Source organism: Monodelphis domestica, chromosome 2 (assembly GCF_027887165.1).
Source record: "Monodelphis domestica isolate mMonDom1 chromosome 2, mMonDom1.pri, whole genome shotgun sequence".
NCBI classification, from domain to species: Eukaryota; Metazoa; Chordata; class Mammalia; order Didelphimorphia; family Didelphidae; genus Monodelphis; species Monodelphis domestica.
The window spans coordinates 233561698-233580929 of record NC_077228.1 but is presented as its reverse complement, the minus strand read 5'-3'; the positions used below and the strand labels follow the sequence as shown (position 1 = coordinate 233580929).

At 35.6% G+C, this 19232-nt stretch overlaps 1 protein-coding gene across 3 annotated transcripts in view; it reads left to right on the top strand.

The window, feature by feature from the left end:
• Positions 1-19232, top strand: part of RPTOR (regulatory associated protein of MTOR complex 1) — a 569750-nt gene that overhangs the window by 433115 nt on the left and 117403 nt on the right. For all 3 annotated transcript variants that reach the window (XM_056817367.1, XM_056817369.1, XM_056817370.1), the window contains one exon: positions 6632-6750. In XM_056817367.1, the coding sequence (XP_056673345.1) occupies positions 6632-6750 (119 nt within the window). The remainder of the gene's footprint in view (positions 1-6631; positions 6751-19232) is intronic.

Here is a 19232-nt window from a genome sequence, read left to right as displayed (position 1 = left end):
CAGGCATCAAAAGGAAGGAATGTTGTACCTCTAGGGGTCATACAGACACCATTCTAGGGGAAAGCTTTTTAACCCTTTGGGTATTCCTGACACTCCCATTACATTCTCTGAGCCAACAGAATAACAATGTAAATCATGTGTACTCTTTAATACAGACCTGGAAGCTCTGGTATCTAAAAGACAATCATAATAGATGTTACCCACCTTTAAGGTAACATGGGGTTCATTAGTATAGGGGGGACAGTGGATAGGGCCAATGGGTAGTAGGACATCAGGGTCCAGAAGGTTATATCCTCTGATTCCTGTGTCCCAGCCCCCCCCAACACCTTCAACTTCCTTGAGCATGCCCCTGAAGAGCACCCCCCTGAGGGGCATTAGCACCTCAAGTATTTTTTGGAGGAGCACCACTTAAGTTATATTGTTGTGGAGTCATTTGGTTTGAGTTATCATTTTCCCAATATCTATTCCTATAGTTATCATTCCTAAAGTTGTGGTTTCCATTATCATTATTATAGTTATTTCTATAATTATCACTTCTATAGTTGTTATTAAACTGCATTTTCCTTCTGATAATCTTGAGTAAAGTTCTATACTCTATCATTTTGTGGCCCTTCTTCTCACAGAATTGGCAGGTAATGGAACGATAATTAGATTCCTGAAGAGGGGCAAGTGTCATTGGTTGATTATCATGCCCACTTTCCATTTTAGCCATCTTGTCTTTTAAGCATCTCAATTCTTTCTTTATTTCCTCTATGACATCATTATTTTCTTCCTCCTTTTCTTTGTTTCCCTTTGAAACATATAGAGCTTTTTCCACAATTCTTCAAGGTCCATCTCTGGCCATCTAGGGCAATGTGTTCTAAAATAATCGCTAATCACTTTGCAAGAGTTATTGACAAAGAACCTTCTAACTTGTCTTATGCAATTTTCTTTAGATAGGTCAAAATCCAGGTATCTACCCCCAAACTTGATTATTCTGTCCATGAATCTGGAGGGTATCTCTTCCTCATTTTGCTTAATCTTTTCAAATTCTGTCCACTTATCTGTACTGTCTACACACTCTCTCATTGCTGTTAGGATGGCCTCTCTACAACGGTATAGGTGTAAAAGCTCCTCAGAGTTGTTATAGTCCCATTTGGGATCCTGAGATGGCCAATGTGCTGCATTGCACCCCTGGGTTTTGTTGACATGAGCAATTATTTTATTTTTCTCACATTCAGTTTAAAAAGCCTGTAGCAAGTTTTCAACGTCCTTGTAAGACGGATTATACTGAAAAAATATGTCTGTCATGTTTTTTGTTACTAGAAAGGGATCTTGTTCATATGTGGGGACATTTCGTGTAAATTCATTTATTTCTTGGGGATTAAACGGTATATTGTGCCTTAAAATCACCACATCCCCATTCCATCATATTTCAGGTACTTCTCTTAGAGGAAACAGGCCTCTAATTGAATTTGGTACCTGTGGGTCAGTTTGACTAAGACAAGTTTCTTTAGAAGGATGAGATTTCCTTTGGGCTAGAATTTGGTTTTGTGTAGGAGATGGAACATGAGAAACTGGGATTGCAGGGGAAGAGTCTTGAGAATTAAGTTCAGCGAAGCAAGATTTGTAGACCATGAGAGAACCAGTCTGTTAGCTGACCTATAGAGAAGGTGTTTTCCATCTCTATTTCAGGGAAGGAAATTTCCTCATTTAGAGCTTCAGAAACAGGTCTGTCATGTCAAGACCTGTTTCTGGTGGGGTGGATGTTTGCCAATTGATCCTGTAAGAAACATTTTAGATTATCCAATTGGACTTGTATATTTTCCTGCAATTTAGCCTCAAATTCTTTAATATTTTCCTGTGTTTTATATTGCATGTTTTTTATATTTTCCTGTGTTTTATCTTCAGATTTTTGCATAATTTTCTGTATTTTAGTTTCAGATTCTTACATAATTTCTTATATTTTAGCTTCGTAATTTTGCATGTTTTTCTGAATTTCAGCTTCAAATAATTTTTTTATGTTAGCATCTCTACACACAGTACTAAGGAGTACAAAAATGACATTACCTAATAATATAAATAATTGGAGGTATGCTGAATTCCTCAATGTCCCTAATTCTTCAACCACCATATAAATGTCAAAGAATGTAGTATTCATTTATATATATATATATATATATATATATATATATATATATATATATATATAGCAGGCTTCACAAAACACGTGGGGAGCAGGGCAAGACGAAAAACTCTCTTTAGATTCCCTTCACTCCTAATTAAGAGTAATCTGGGCAGTTGTTCCCTGAGGGAAAGGGGATTTATAACTAAACAGCTTTCCCAGTCCTGCTGCTTTTGATTTTAAAAAAAGGGATGGGGGGAATAGCTGTATTCTATCTAATTCAAGGAGAGGGGGGAAAATTCCAAATTTACTGACCTCTACAGCTGATCAAAATCAGCTATTAAAAGCTGAACTTAGGGATAGTCACAGTAGAGAAAAGATTTAGGAAAGTTAAGAAGATTGAGGGCATTTTGTCACAACCAACGTGGTTAGCCAAAACTGTAAAGGATAATTTTAGCATTGTGACCTAAACTATGTTAATTATTTGGTCACCATGGATATCCCAAATATAAAAAAAAAAAAATATATATATATATATATATATATGTATATATATATACATATGTATATAACCAAGTCAGCTGGAAATTTATGGTGATTTAATTGATATAATGGAAAGGAATTTAGAAGAAGGAAGAAGGAAAGGGTACAGGATTTCTCCTGCCTGGCTTGTGCCAGGAGGAAGACCAGAGGCTCTAGGAAGGTAAGGGTTTGGAGAATAAGGAGGAAGGAATCAGCCTGAACTCCAAAAAGGGCTCAGCCAAGATGACTGAACCTGAATCAGCTCAATGGCAAACTCACAGCCAAACCCAGACAAATAGCTGCCACCATGCCAAGACGTCGAAATGCTTAGCACGCTGCCAGTCAGAGCCTCCTCTCCTGGGAAAGAGAGAGAAGAGAGGAAGTCATGTGCCTTATATAGATGGTTTTACATCATTTTCCTGCATCTCATCTGTATCAATGATAGCTTAGCTTGACTTAGGACAGCCCAGGGGTCTGACCGCTGTTTCTGCACATGTCTGTTAAAGGCCATTTCCTCAGATAATTAATCCTTGACTATGGTGCAGACAGTCTTGACCTTGTTAAACTATGTAGGGTCTAGCAATGTAGAGTTCCCAAGACCTGATTCTGTTAAATCAAGTATCTCCATTGTTACTAATCAGAAAATAGCTAAATCAGATCTTCTAAAGTATGATCTGAGTAGGGTAGAGTAGTTTTAAAATTCACAACCACCCAAGTAAGCCTTCTTCCAGTCTTCTACTTGCTATGTAACTTCTTGTCTTATTTTAACATCAATATCTATATATTTATCTATCTATCTGTATACATACAGATAGATAGATAGATAAGAAACAATAATGATTACACTTTGGCGGGGGGTGAGGGGGGGGCTTTTCAAACTTCCATGGAGAATCTTTTAATAAGAAGAGATCTTATACTATGTCAATGCCAAGCCTTTCTACAATTTTAGAGTCCCTATAATTGTGGGTTCTAAGTTACTGGCTTATTTTGCTTTGGTTACAAAAAAATATTAGTTTCTAGTTTCTGAAGGAAAAGGGATACTCATTCAACAAGGAGGAATATACCCAGTACTTCTCTAGAAGATACTGCAGACTATTTGAAGGGAAGGTTTTATAGCCCATTAATCTGATCCCTTCATGTCGGAAAAGAGTACTGAGAAAATGAACAACATTGTTTTCTGATGCCACAAGATTAATTGTGTTTTTATAGCAAAAATCCATGATTAAAGGCCATCATTAAATGTGTCATTTTGAAACTGAAGATTTTTGCTGGAAAGATTATGTGAAGCACGTTGGCTATCCATAATTAGAGAGAATAGAAGGCACTCTATTTTCCATGTGAACAATTTCATTCCTTTAGGTATTGAAGGGGGACAGTAGTTCCCAAAATGGAGCAAATGATAAGGGAAAATGAACTTTGTCAGTCATCCTCCTAAAGAACTGGTTTGAAGTAAAATATGTATTAGTCTATAAACAAGAGGAAGGAAGTCTATGTTCCTTAAAATCTAGGCCCTGGGAGGTAATAGGAAAATGCAATGAGCAAAAGCCAAAATCCACAGCTTTCATGGACTAGAGACAGGAGAAGAGCCCCTCTTTTCATAGCTCTCAAATATATTGCTTAAAACCATCCAGTAGACCTTTTATCACTTTCAGCCTAATGATGGAAATATGTTCTCAAAACTTTAAGATCATTTGGAGATTTCAGCTACTTTCAGATACAAAAGCCCTTTTTCAATATCTAGCAGCTCAAATCCCCATCCTAATTTCCTGTTTTTTTCTTGTGTGAGGCAGCTTTCAAGAATGCTTGCCACCTCTAGGATAGATTAGAGTTGGTTGTGTCTAACTCCCAAACTGTGTTGCTACTGCTTTGATATATTGTGTGAATTGCATCTCTTTTTGGAAACACCATAATTTAAATCATGGTAGCTACTATAACTGACCTCGGGAGTGGGATTCTTGAAGCCAAAAAATAAATAAATAAAGAGATACTTGTTCCTTTTTATTATTGCTGTTTATATTCTATTATAATGAACAGCTGTGCCCATCACTGTAGTCAAGGAGAATGATTTAAAAATCAAAATTATCTATGTTCTACTAATGATTGCAACTGAATTGATCATGAGCTCTGCCATAACAAAGAAAGCCAGGATATTCTGCAAGAAAAGTCAATGATTTCCATTGGTTTATAAAACTCTACTGCCTCTCTCTCATCATGGTGTCATTAATTTTTTTTTCAAGGTCTGCTTTTCAGACTGATTTTTTTATTTCCATTAATAGTGCCTATTTTAAACTTGCTTATTTATATATACCCAGTCATAGGATTAGTTGGAAGGGATCTCAGAGATCTATCCATCTTTCTATCTATCTATCTATCTATCTATCTATCTATCTATCTATCTTTCTCAGAGATCTAATCTATCCCCCTCATTTTACCAATCTGACCAATCCATCTCTTGTTCTTTTCTTCACTCTCCCATATTTTAGCATGGTATCCATTATGTGGGATTATTAGCATGTGGTCTACCCCTACCCTTAAAGCATTTTCACTGCCACAACAATACAGGCTTACAACATGCTACTTCAGATGCATCATTGAGCTGAATCAGGACTATAAACCACACTTTCATTTTCAACCGAAGGAAGGAAGGAAGGAAGGAAGGAAGGAAGGAAGGAAGGAAGGAAGGAAGAAAGGAAGGAAGGAAGGAAGGAAGGAAGAAAGGAAGGAAGAAGGAATAAAATAAAAAGGAAGGAAATAGGAAGGAAGGAACAAATGGAAGGGAGCAGAAGCTTTAAAGCACCACTTCTTATGAGTTTAAGACATCTTTTAAAACCTTCATACACTTGAGAGGAATCCAACAACAAGCCTTTTGGCTTTATTTTTGTTTTTGATGGTTGACTACTGTATTTCATACATTTGTATGCAAAAATATATTTCTCTCCATCCCCACTCTCCTTCTGTACATTGTAATATATGATTCTAAAACATAGATTCCCTCCTGCCCATCTTCATTTTTCGTTCTTAAATAAAATCCCAATGTAGCAATTTTCTGGTGGTCTTTATGTACCTTCTATGGCAGAACCAGACATATAAATAGACATGAGCTGCCGCCCCCCCCCCCACCTTGCTAAGAGGGAATCATGGTCTTTAGAGAATTCCAAAAGGGTTTATTGACTAGTTTAACAACTTATTTTTCTCTTTCTCAATTAAGTCCTTCCTCGATCTGGATAACTTTCAAGCTGATGACATTTCCACATCTTTTCCCTGTTTTTTTCCAACCACCTTACCTTTCTACTCCCAAACCAAAACCATGTCAAGGATTAGTGGAGAATAAATCATACAGTGATTTATTTGGGTAAATTATTTTTAATATCACTTAGACATCTCTCAATATTTCTTCACTAACAAAAGCCCAAATTGATATTAAATCCAGCCCTTCTGACATTTCTTATACATTTGTAATTTCACATGTGCCATGATACTGAAAAATGAACTTTACTTAGTTAACATACTTATATAATAGAACTGGGGGGAATATGAATGCAGGATACGTAACCAACCAAAGCAGTAATGTATGTTAGACTCAAAATGGAATTAGCACCAACTCTTGGCAGTTTCATCCCTTAGTGATGAACATAAAATTGTACATTTGTGATTGTACATAAAAATTATTCCAGTAAGATTGAAATTATAAATTGTTGGTTACTGGCTAAAGTTGAAGAACACATATAGAATCCATTCAAGATAAACAACATTAACAAAACCTAGGTATTTTAGCAAAGGTAAATATTTCATCAGCCCATTTCACACGAAGCTCAGTGGCTGAATAGGATTCCTTAATTCCCAAAACCTCTTCAGGAACATAATATTGAAACTCTTTTTATCACTGCTTGACTCTTTCCAATATTGTTGTTTTGCAAGAAATTGACTTCTCGTAAAGACATCAAAGGGGGAATTACCAAGAAGTGACCTGGTTCCAACATTTCTTTTTGTTTTTCTTTTTGTTAGGAGTTTCCTTCAATAGCGTTTACACACAAATTTGGAGAGTCCTTCTACATCTTGCAGCTGACCCATATCCAGATGTTTCAGATTTGGCTATGAAAGTACTCAACAGCATTGCCTATAAGGTAGGCCCAGTGGTTCCAGAATTACTTTCATTAAAGGTATTGAATTCAGTTCTTCATTTTTGTATATATATTATTAAGAGATTTGAGACCTAGACAAAATTAGTAGTAGTCTTTGGGTAAAAATCCTGGATTAGACATTATGAAATCCAAAGACTTATTGTTGCCCTTTTCTTTTTGTACACTTACCCAGTGTTGTTTACCAGTGACTAGTTTACTCCTTTATCTACCTCCACCCAAAACCTAAAATCCTCCTTTATGAGAAAATCAGTCATTGGCCTTGTCTAACAGTAGCAGAAGGCATAATTTGAAATTCATTTTGAACCAAATTAATTTTCTATAAACCAAATGTTTTTGATCTTTGTTAGAAAAAAAATAGTCAATCAGGTGCTTGACAAACATTTATTAAACTGGTAGTATGGACCAAACATTGTGCTGGGAATGCAGCATAGTCCCTACACTTAAAGAACTTTCTAATGGGGGAGACTATGTCCAAATGCTTATGGATCCACAAGACAGTATTGTAAATTTAGGGAAATCAAATGAGAGGAAACTGGAAAAGGACTTCAGTTTTTGAACAGAGGCTTGAAAAAAGCCTGGGAAGAAGTCAGGAGGCTTGAAGTGGAAAAGGAAAGCCTTCTAAGCATGAGGGACAAGTATAAATGGAGGGAGCTGGAAAATGGAGGGTCTTTTATGTGGAACATCAAGTAGGCCAGTGTACCTAAATAATAGAGTAGAACATAGATAACTCAATTATGGCATACTTTAGTAAGAAAGCATTTTGTTTAAGGTGAATTATCCCTTTAATGAGATGATGAAGATTTTAATATGGATTTCTTTTATCAGAGAGGTTCATTTCAATTCCATTATAATAGCTAACCACTTTGGCTTGGCCATTAGTAAAAAGGACAAAAATCCATACAGTTCAGTCTCAATCTTAGTCTTAGCTTTCCATACTTTAATATCACAGTCATTATCAAAGCAGGTGGTACATAAGGACTTAGAGGGAGAAAATATCTTTGAGGTTCCACTCAACAAACTAAGGCCCAGAGAAATTGAGTGAACTGCATGAGGTCACCCAGTTATAATTAATAACAAAGGATTTGAAGTCTAGTTAAGATCCTGATTCAAGATCTAGTCAGTCCTCTGCCTATAGAGTCCTTCATTTTACAAATGAGCCTCTATAAAGAGAAAGGAGCAAGACTGAAGGGCTTGGGGAGAGAGAAGGGATTGTATGACCTCTGAGGTCCAGCTTAATGGGTATGATTGTATGATCCTTCAGTACATTATCTCTTTTTTGAAACTGACTTGCCAAAACTTATACATGTGTTCTACTGGCTCTGTCCTGCCTAGTCTCTTCAGTGCCCCTTTTCTAACTGTGGAGAGATCAAAAGCACGTTCAGCTCTTATCAAACATATAAGGGGAAAAACATTTGATAAAAACTGCATGTAGAAATTATCTCACACATTAAGGATTTACTGCTATTAATCATACAGGAGGTAAGAGGGCACTCCCATGATTTTCATTATCATATCACATGATGTCAATATATTTGCTCTTGTGCAGTCTGTTTGAACTAGTCATTGCAAGAGAACTATTTCATCATGTAGTATTACAATTGCATTTTGGTGGCATTCTTTGTACTCTCTAAACACACCCTCTGCTTTTTTTTTTTTAATGTGCCTACATTGTTGCATGATGAAAATTGCCTTTTTTAATTTGTGATTAATAATAATGACTATTTAGCCTTCTGACTAATAAAGACAAATAAACTGTATCAGACACAGAATTGTGCACCAAGTTTTAACATCCTGTCCTAACCATTATTCTTTTCTATTGAAAGGAGAAATAATACAGAAGCAAGTTTTGATTTCTTCAGGATTGGCATATCACTTACTCACTGTATCTCAGTTTTCTTATCTGTAAAATGAGAGAGACTTGAACCAGATCACCTCAGGGACCCCTTTGGTGCATAAAATTTTAGGATCTGCTGAGAGCTGCTAGTACATTCTAGAAACAGAAAATAAATGGTCTAAGAGCTTTAAAAGATTTCACAAGTCATTTTTCTCATTGTCATCTCAGAGAGATGACAATTCCTCTAAAATATTATCTGATAATAAGTCAACCTGGAAATTTCCATTATAAATTGTATGTACTTGATTTTTTCATCACAGATGGGCCTTCCCACCCAGAACACTTAAAGAGAGTCATCTCTCTGCTCTATCAATCTAAGTGAAAGAAAATTAAGTAACTGCTGAAAAGCTGAAATTTTATGAAAAATAACATAGCCAAATAGAGGTAATTTTTATCTATGTCAGGATTGAAGAATCTTTTTTCAAAGAGAAAAATATAAAATATGCTACTCCTCAGCTTTTCAAATTAAGAGTAGAGAACATAAAAATCTATCAAGTAAGTAAAACAAATAATGAAAAATATATATCAGTTTCATATAAAGACCTGTTAAAGGAGAAAGACAGATGATAGAATTTGAAAGAGGAAGAAAGGAGAAGAAAAGGAGCCAAATAAGAACATACACAAAGAGAGAAAAATAGACCCAGAGACAAGCAGATATACATGGTCCCACAGTCATATAAGCAGAGCTGGATTTAGGGAGGAAGAAAAGATAAAGGGATATATGGATACATAATAGAGTATATGCTAAGCATACTCACATCATAACCTGCTGTTTATTTATAATATGAGAACTGAAATAAGTTATTGCCTGTTATCACTTTACTTGGAAATTCTAATGAACCTTCTAATAATTTAAAATAGAACCTTTTGCACTTGAAAACAGTTTTTCCATTGTTATTTTTATTCTTCAAACTTGTTGGAAATATTTTCCCATATTTGTAAAAGGCTTACATATGTTTAAAGAAGTGATTTAAGTTTATAAATTTTACTTTCCTACTTTAGACGTGCTGGAAAATTTACAACCTATGTCTGAAAGACCCTGACATACAAAACCTCTTGTACTGCCTTATTGCACTCTGAAAGATTAAAATACAACCTTATATATTCATTAAATATTTATTAACTAAACAATATGTATAAACATTAAGCTTGGAAGTTTGAAAGCTAAAAATAGGTAAATAAAACATGTACCTTTCCAGGAGTTATCATTGTAGTAGGGGAAATAACACATGCATCTACTCAAATAACTCTTAAAATAATTTACTTGGGTTCTTAGTCCTATGATTCCAATAGACTTGTCCATGTAAAAGTTCCCTCTCTCAAACCAGTTGCCGTCTACTAAACAGAATTCACACCCCCTCTTCTTGACTTCCCTATTACTGTTTAGCCCCTACCATCTTCCCATTCCCCCAGAAATAGTGCTTCACCATTGTCCTGACCCCTCACTGATTCTTACTCCATAGAGCCATATTTATGACAAGTTTTGTCATCTCTTCCTTCCTAAAATTTCTTAGACAAATCCCTTCTATTCTCATAGTAGTTACCTTCCTTCAGATCCTTATCATAGATTGCCTAAATTAGTACAAACCCTCCTACTTGGTTTCCCTGCCCCCTCTTGTCACTCACTATTCTATACTATCCTACACACTACTGCCAAGGTGATTTTCCCAAAATGTAAGACTTTAGGACACCCCCTTAATCAGTACTTTCCAGTATTTCCCAGTTGAATCTAAGATCAAAAGGATATTCTCTTAGACTAGAGAACATTCTTTCTAAAACTACCTTTCCATTGTAATTGCACTTTATTGCCTTCAGGTATTCTTCAACCCAGCCAGTCTAAACATCTTGTGATTCCTTTGCGCTGGCCATCCCCTCTTCCAGGGGTGCTCCTCTCCTAGTTCCACTTCTTAGTTGCCCTGATCCTTCAAGACCAAGATAAGACATAATCTTCTGCAAGATACCTTTCATCATCCTCTTCCCCACTCCCTGTTAGTGTCATACCTTCTGAGACTACTTTTCAACTCTTTTCTATATGTCGTATAGGATTTTCATATCTGTCTCCCTTCATAGAATATGAGTTCCTTGAGGACAGAAACTGATTTCACCTAAAATGCTTGATAAATGGCAAGGGATTTATTTACCACATAGAGTCTTAAAAGAGTTCCTTGGGCCACTGGAAAGTTAAATGATTTATCTAAGGTCACAGAGCTAGTATTTTGCATTCAGTTAACAAACATCTATTACTATGAGCCAGACACTGTGCTAAGGATTGGGATTACTTAGAGAAGCAAAAACTCCACGCTTGCCCTCAACACAACTCTTGAGGAGACAATATGGTAATAGTTATTTACATATAAGATAGATGAGTAGATAGGAAGTAATCTCAAGTGGAAAATGGTGGAGGGGGAATGATAACCAGGAAAGGCCTCGTACAAAAGATTGAATTTGAGAAGAGTCTTGAATACTCTCAAAGATGAAAGTGAGGAAGAACATCCCAGACTTGAGAGGACAGCCAGTGAAAAGCCAAGAGATATAATTCCATGTGTGAAAAAAGGCCATGGCAAGTGGGAGAGAATTATAGTGTAATTAAGCAAGAAAAATAGGAAGGGGTGAGGTTGTAGATGGTTTTAAACACCAAACAGGAATTTATATTTAATCTTGAAAGTTGAGAGAGGAATTGAACTTTGGTCACACCTGCTACTCAGGGATATCTTGATGAATTACCTCAATTTTTTAGGTAAAGTATGAAGCAAGATCCTTATCTGAGAAGGTGCCATGAACCCCATGAGGAGAAATTAAAAGGTTTGGAATCCTTCTGAGGAGTAGAAGAATAAAATGATTACAGAAGTATAAATGGATTCCCTTGCTCCATTGAGGATCCTGTTGAGATTATGTATGTAATGGACCCATTCTGCATGGTTTTGAGACTTTTCAATTCCATTCAGCAGCTCATGAATAGGAGTAGGAGTAATCCAAGGGTGAAGTTTGTCAAAGCATTATTAGTATTAGGACAAGGAGGAAGATTCAAACGTGGAAGAGTATATAGACCCATGTTGACAAACCTATGGCACATATGCCAGAAGGGGCTTCTCCCTTCCCCCTCTCCACACACAACTGAAGACATTTCTCACATGACCCACCTCTCTGCCCAGTAGCCCAATGGGAGTGCTTCCTTCCTCCCATGTGGGGTAAGGCGGGAAGCTCATTTGCTGCATGAGGGTTGCAGTTTGGGCATTCAGTCTCTAAAAGGTTCATCGTCACTGGTACAAAGTATAACTGACTCACCTTGTGATAGAGAGAGGAGAGGGAGAAGACTGTAATCAATATAAGGATGACTACCCTGGAAATACCTGAATGGATAGAGGGAAGGATTAGAGTTAACAGTTAAAAGAAAGAACAGGATTAAGGGTTCTAAACAAAGGGAAAGATGTCTAAGACATGATTTTAGCCCAGGCCTTACATATCTATTGTTTCTGTCATGTTGGTACATAAAACAAAATAGAACATAAACATAAACAAGTGTACAGATAGTATGTTATGCAACTTCTGAAATGAGAAGGTGTGAAGGATAATTTTAGCATTGTGACCTAAACTATATTAATTATTGGTCACCATGGATATCCCAAATAAGAAAAAATGTATATAACCAAGTCAGCTGGAAATTTATGGTGATTTAATTAATATAGTGGAAAGAAATTAAGAAGGAAGAAGGAAAGGATGCAAGATTTCTCCCACCTAGCTTGTGCCAGGAGGAAGACCAGATGCACTAGGAAGGTAAGGATTTGGAAAATAAGGAGGAAGGAATCGGCCTGAACTCCAAGAGGGCTCAGCCAAGATGCCTGAACCTGAATCAGCTCAATGGCAAACTCACCGCCAAAACTCTGACAAGCAGCTGCCACCAAACCAAGATGTCAGAATGCTTAGCATGCTGCCAGCCAGAGCTGCCTCTCTGGGGAAAGAGAGTGAAAAGAGGAAGTGACGTGCCCTGTATAGATGGTTTCACACTTTCCTGCATCTCATCTGTACCAATGTTAGCTTAGCTTGACCACTGTTTCTGCACATGTCGGTTGAAGGCCATCTTCTTAGGTAATCCTTGAGTATGGGTGCAGACATTCCTGACCTTGTTAAACTATGTAGGGTGGAGCAATGTAGAGTTCCCAAGACCTGATTCTGTTAGACCAAGTATCTCCATTGTTACAAATCAGGAAATAGCTATCAAATCTTCTAAAGTACAATCTGAGTAGGGTGGAGTAGTTTTAAAATTCACAAAGGATTATTTCCAATGTGGATACTAGGAAAGGGTTTGTGGAATAGGTGGCATTAGAATTAGGCCTGCATGGGTAAGTACAATTTCAGCAAACAGAAATAGGGGAAGGGCAAACCAGGGATAGGGAACAGTGTCAGTGAAGACATGGTGAGGGAAAAATATGGAGTATAATTATAATAATATATATAATATAAAATATAATAACGATATCAAATATACATAACATTGTAAGATTTACAGAGCATATTACATATTAAATCACACTTGATACTCACAACAACCCTCCAAGGCAGGTTCTATTATTATGCTCATTTTTAAAATAAAACAGGTTAATTAACTTGCCCAAAATTACACAGCTAATAAAAGTATCCAAGCCAGGAATAAACTCAGATTTTCTTGAACTCAAGTCCTACACTGTGCTACCTAGTTGTCTAGATGATATTTTTTACATATCTGTTGGAATGGCCAGTAGTATAATTTGACTAGCTCATACAGTATATGAGGTGGTATGAAAAGGCTCCCAGAGTAGGTTGGAACCTGGAATTTTAGAGTGTCTTTTTTATATAGCAATGCTAAATATTTTGAATTTCTATTAATTGGAAGTTGGGCAGACATTCAAGGTTTTTAGGCAAAAGAGTGAGACTATTAGTTCTGTTCTGATGATAATCTAAAAGAAAACTTTGACACCAGCATGAAGAATAGATTGGAAAAATAGATCTATAACAAAAATAAAATCTCATATCATAAATAAATTAGAGAAGATAAAGAGATACCTTTCAAAGCTATGGATATAAAGAGAGAGTTCTTAACTAAGCAAAAAATAATGATCATGAAAGATGAAATGGACAATTGATCACATAAAATTGAAAAGCTTTTACACAAACAAAACCAGGGCAATTAAAATTAGAAAGAAAACAGTCTGTATCAGATTTTTTCTGCTAAAATTCTCATGTGTAAGATATATTTATCTAAATATATAAGAATAAGAGCCATTTTAAGATCACTGTTCCATAGAGTGACCAACCATGATTCCAGAGAATCAATGAGGAATGTTTCCCATCTGTGAACTGAGAGGTAGTAGATAATATTCAGGTCAAGATACACATTTTTGGACATGGACATCGTGTGAATTTATTTTGTTTGACTCTACATATTTGTTACAAGGATTTTGTTCTTTTTTTTTTCTAATAGAAAAGGAAAGGGAGGTGATGCAAAGGAGAGAAAACAAATGCTTGTTAACTTTTTTAAATTAATCTTTTAAAGAATTTTAAAATAGCCAGTTTTCAAGATAAATGCCAGGAATTGACCATATTTTTTATTCAGAGATATTATATTTTCCCAATTATACTTAATAAAAATTTTCAACATGTGTTTTGTGAAATTATACAAACTAAATTGTCTTCTTCTGTCTCTTCCCTCCACTCTCTTGGAGATGGTAAGCAATTTGATCTAGACTATACATATATTATCATATAAAACATTTCTGTAATGTTTCAAGGAAATACTCATATAAAATCAAAACCAAAAGATAAAGCCACAAATAAACTAATGTGAAAGATAGTGTGCTTTGACCTGCATCCAACTCCAACTACTCTTTCTCTAGAGGTGGATACCATTCTATGTTTGCAGATATTTGTCATTTTCAGAATAAAAAAGCTTAATTTTTTTTATATAATGGATTAGGAAGGCTAGATCTTGTATTTTAGAAGTCAATTTCAGTAGTAATAATGGGTCTGAATGAAAATGGTAGCAGTTGAAAGGAAAGGAGAGGATGGATATGAGAAGTGTGGTGACTATAAGATCAATTGTACTTGGCAACCAATTGAATGTGTGTAGTAAGAAAGAAAGAAAACACTGATGTTTGAAGATGTTTTGTGAATAGTGGGATTATCTACTAAAAGAACATAGGGATTTTGAAACCTTTGCAAATTTGAGAACAAAAATTATAATTTGAGACCAAACTAACTGTTGTTTTGAACTTATTTTCATTTCACTTCAGACCTAGTTTATTGGTTCAGTCAAGTCAAATAAAGATAAATATTTTAAAACTCTTTATTAAAATCCCAACAAAAATATCCATTTTAAACTGAACATTTCTCACTGAATGTATTTTATGTCTCCTGAAAACAGGTGGGACACAATTATTTTAGCCCCGGTAAAGTCCACCTATAATTTTTTTTTAAATGTGTGTGGATCTACTGGCTAATTGTTCTCAAGTTATTTGATTGTATCATTTCCCATATGTCATAATACAAAGGTAGCTTTTCCACAAATTTTATTTTTCTGTACACTCTTAGACAAAAGAAAAAGTATGGAGTTAATTTGAAAATTTATTAGAATTCTATTTTACAAATCTGCACAATCAGTGTATTGTTTTGTACAAAGTATTATTTTACTTATGAATAAAATATTACTCTCTGGCCTCAAGGAATTTGTATTCTATTATCACTGATACAACATACACAAATATGTATAAATCAGAATTATACTTGTGTATTGTTAAGGGTAAAGTTAGGGTTGTTGACTGAATATATTATCTTAGTGGTCGCCAGGGATTTTTAAATTCAATCCCAATAAAATACTCAAGTCAGTTTAGTATTTTTATGGTGGTTTAATTACAATAGAAGGAAGAAATTAAGAAGAAGAGAGAGAGGAAAGGGTATAAGATTTCTCTAACCTAGCCTAAGCCAAGGGAAGTTCAGAGGCCTCAGCCAAGGGGCCTTCTCAGAAGATTAAATCTAGCTTGGCTTCCAGCCACAAGGTCTCCTCCGAGATGAGGGGCTTCCTCAGAGGATAGTGCCTTTTCAGGAGGTCAAGGAGAGGAGGAATCAGCAGCCTTACCACTCACCAAGGTCACTCAGGGACCTCACCTAAACCATGCTACAGAGCCAAAACTCCCTAAGCACACCAAAATACCGCCCCGAGCTCCCAATGTCACCAAGCAAGCCCCCGTTACCGCCAAGAAAGCTCAATGTCTCTGAGAGAGACAGAGACAGAGGAAGTCACATGAAATATATAGGCAGTTCTTTACATCACTTCCTGCGTCTCACATGTACCAATGGTAGCTTAAGCTTGGCTTAGGATAGCCCAGGGGGTCAGCTAGTTGTTTCTGATTTGTCACTTGCTAGCACATGTTGGTCATAGGCCATCATCCTCACAGATAATCCTTAAGTGGGGGTGTATATATTCCTGGTTGCTAGAATTCTAAAGACTAAGCAGGGTGGAATAAATCTAAAATTCACAGTGTTAAACTTGCATAATGTGATAAGATCATAGGAGAAATCCAGATATGTATGATAAGAATATCTGAAGAAGGTAAGAGATTTGTTTTAATTTACAGGACTAAAGAAGTTAACCAGAAATGACAACAGAGCTGAGCCTTAATGCAAAATGAAAGATTTTAACAAGCCAAAATAGAGGCATGATAGTTCAGCTATTATAAAGGCATGGAGGTAAAAGACAAAGACAGGACCTAATCAGTAGCAATTAATCACACAGTTCAGTTGGAATGTAGAATGTGTGAAAGGGAGTAATGTGGAATTAATCAAAATGGTTAAATCTATACCAAATTATATAGGGAATACTGAAATACTAAACTGTCATTTGTATTTTATTTTCTAGGCAATAGGAATCCACTAAGGTTTTTAGATCAAACTTTTCTTCCTATGTAAGAGAACTAGAAAATCTCCAAAGTCCAAGTTCTAAAATTCTATGATTTTGGTGATTCATTTACTGAGGTAGTTCTGTTGTTTATGATATCTGGATTCATTTTTAACTCCTCATCTATGGTTTGATGAGCTCTAGGTTTTTTAATTCCACAAACAGTTGAATTAGTACAAAAGATTTCAGTATCAAAAACTGCTTTGGAGATGAGAGACTATGTATAGGTATGGAGTATTCTCAACTGTCATGGTTATTGCTAAACCATTTTTTCCCCTTTCTTTTCATTCTTTGTTACAATGATGCGGGATATATTCGAAGGTGAAAGATATAAAAACAAAAGATGTCAAAATGTTTTTTTTTAAGATTGCTTTGGCAGTGATAGAATACATCGTTTAAAAAAAAAAAACTGGCAGCAGGGAAACCAGCCAGAAGAGTGTCTGTGGAAGTCCACTGGAACTGGAAGCTCCATCTCTAATACTCCTACTTCACCCATCCAGGAGGACTCTTTCCAGGCTTTAACTCAACCTCCTTTCCATCTTTGAAATTTACATCCCTAACAAGATTGTGAGGTGGATACCTCCATCATTCATTCTTTTAAGCCTTCTTGTACTTCAAAGATGCTGATACAACACTTGAACTGTCCATCTGTTATTCTTTCTTTATGTGTGACAGGTCTACCATCTTTTCCAGGCAAGCATGTCCATAATGATCTTTTATACCACTTATCGTGAAAATCCTACTTTTTGCAAAATCCTAATTATACTTATCACCCATCTTTTTTTTAACCTTTGGATCACCTGAAATTTTGATTCTTCTGCAATTTGTGAAGCTTTGTGTCATATTTGGCAGCCACAGAACTATCACCATCACAAGAGAATATTACTTTTAGAAAGATGGACTTTTCTCTCAAACAGCAATTTGGAATGATTAGAAGTATTGTTGTAATTTCCCAAATACAATCCAGCCCACTCTCCTCCTCTTCAGTTCTGGGCCTACCTCATTGTTCATCTGTTTGTGGTGCCATAATGTAGGTAAAATGTATCCATCAGCTCAATTTTCCATGTGTGAATTATTTGGCTGATCTTTTTTGAGTGACCTTGGATCTTATTGAAAAAATACCGTAGTAGACAAAGGGCTGGATGCAGACAGTATAACATCTGTAAATAAAAGTATCTTCTGAAGGTATCACAATTCTTATACTCAGGTTCCAAACCTTAGATTCAACTTTGATTCTTCCTTCTCTTGAAATCCTGTGTCTTGGTAGGGTGTATAGAATTTCTCTTAAATAGTTCTCCATTTTTGCACCCCCTTCTTTCCATTCTTACTGCTACTATCCTGTTTCCAATATTTTTTTTACTTTTCCACTGGACTCGTACTAACTTCCCACCGAATTTCTCTGGTCTCAGTCATCCTTTACCCTTCAGCTTGTAACACTTCTTTCAAAGTAATGTTTCTGTCACCTGAGTCTGACCCTATTACTCCCCTGTTCAAAATCCTCCTATAGATCTCTATTTATTAAGGAAAAAAAAAAACATGCTTTCTTTAACCTAGCATTTAAAGGATCCATGTCTTTCTCTTACCATCATTTTTCATATTTAAATGTTTTCCTTAGTTTCTGTTTTCTTGTTGTAATTGTGAGGCAATAAGCTGTGTAAACACTTTAAATACTTATAACAGTATGTAAATGTTAGCTAATGTTATGATTGTGATTTATTATTTTTAGAAACTTGTGGTTGAGGAAACTTCCCCTACCCATTGTAAGTCAGTACCATCTCTGCAACTTATGCGCACTGAGAAGTTTAGTGACTTTACCTAGGGTTAGTCAGCCAGTATGTGTCATAAATGGAATCTGAACACTGGTCTTCTTGGCTATTAGGCCACTTTTCTCTCCACTGTGCAGTGTTCCCTGTCTGAAGTATTACAACTACTTTTATTAATATACTCAAGCTAAGATGAATTATGGACTTTTCCTTCAATATTCAATTAACATAGTCAATCTGTATTCTAAATAAAATTAACTAGAAAGCCTCTAGACCAATGGTATCAAACTGAAATAGAAACAGCAACTACCAAACTATACATATCCCTGCAAGTTGCATATTCACTTAGAAAAACCACCCATTATTTATGCTTTATTGTATTTTTGTTGTTGTTTCAGGCTGCACTCACAAGTTAAATGTCTGTTCTAGAATAGCTCCTATCTCCAAAGAGACATACCTAAAGCTTATATTAGTAATTTAAACATGGAATATTTCCATTGGTCCAACTGAGAAATCTAGTTCAGTCCTATTCAGTGAAATTACTTTGTGTTATTTCTCTTTTCTTTGTCTCAGAAATTTAGCCTTTATTTTTTTCTGAGTGATGGTATATTATCCTAGTGATAGCAATTCCAGTCATTGAAATGACCACTATTAGAGAACTGGAAAACATGGAAAAGAATAGAAGTGGTTCTAAGTTATCTCCAGAATTACTTATACAAGATTATGCACCATTTCACTTGCAATTGTCCACATTAATGGAAGACCACAATAATGGATTATTGTTCCAAGATAGCCAATAATAAATAATATAATTTATTTGGCTTCAAAAGCATTTTTGCATTTACATTTGAATATTTGGGTAGATTTTACCCAAGAATTC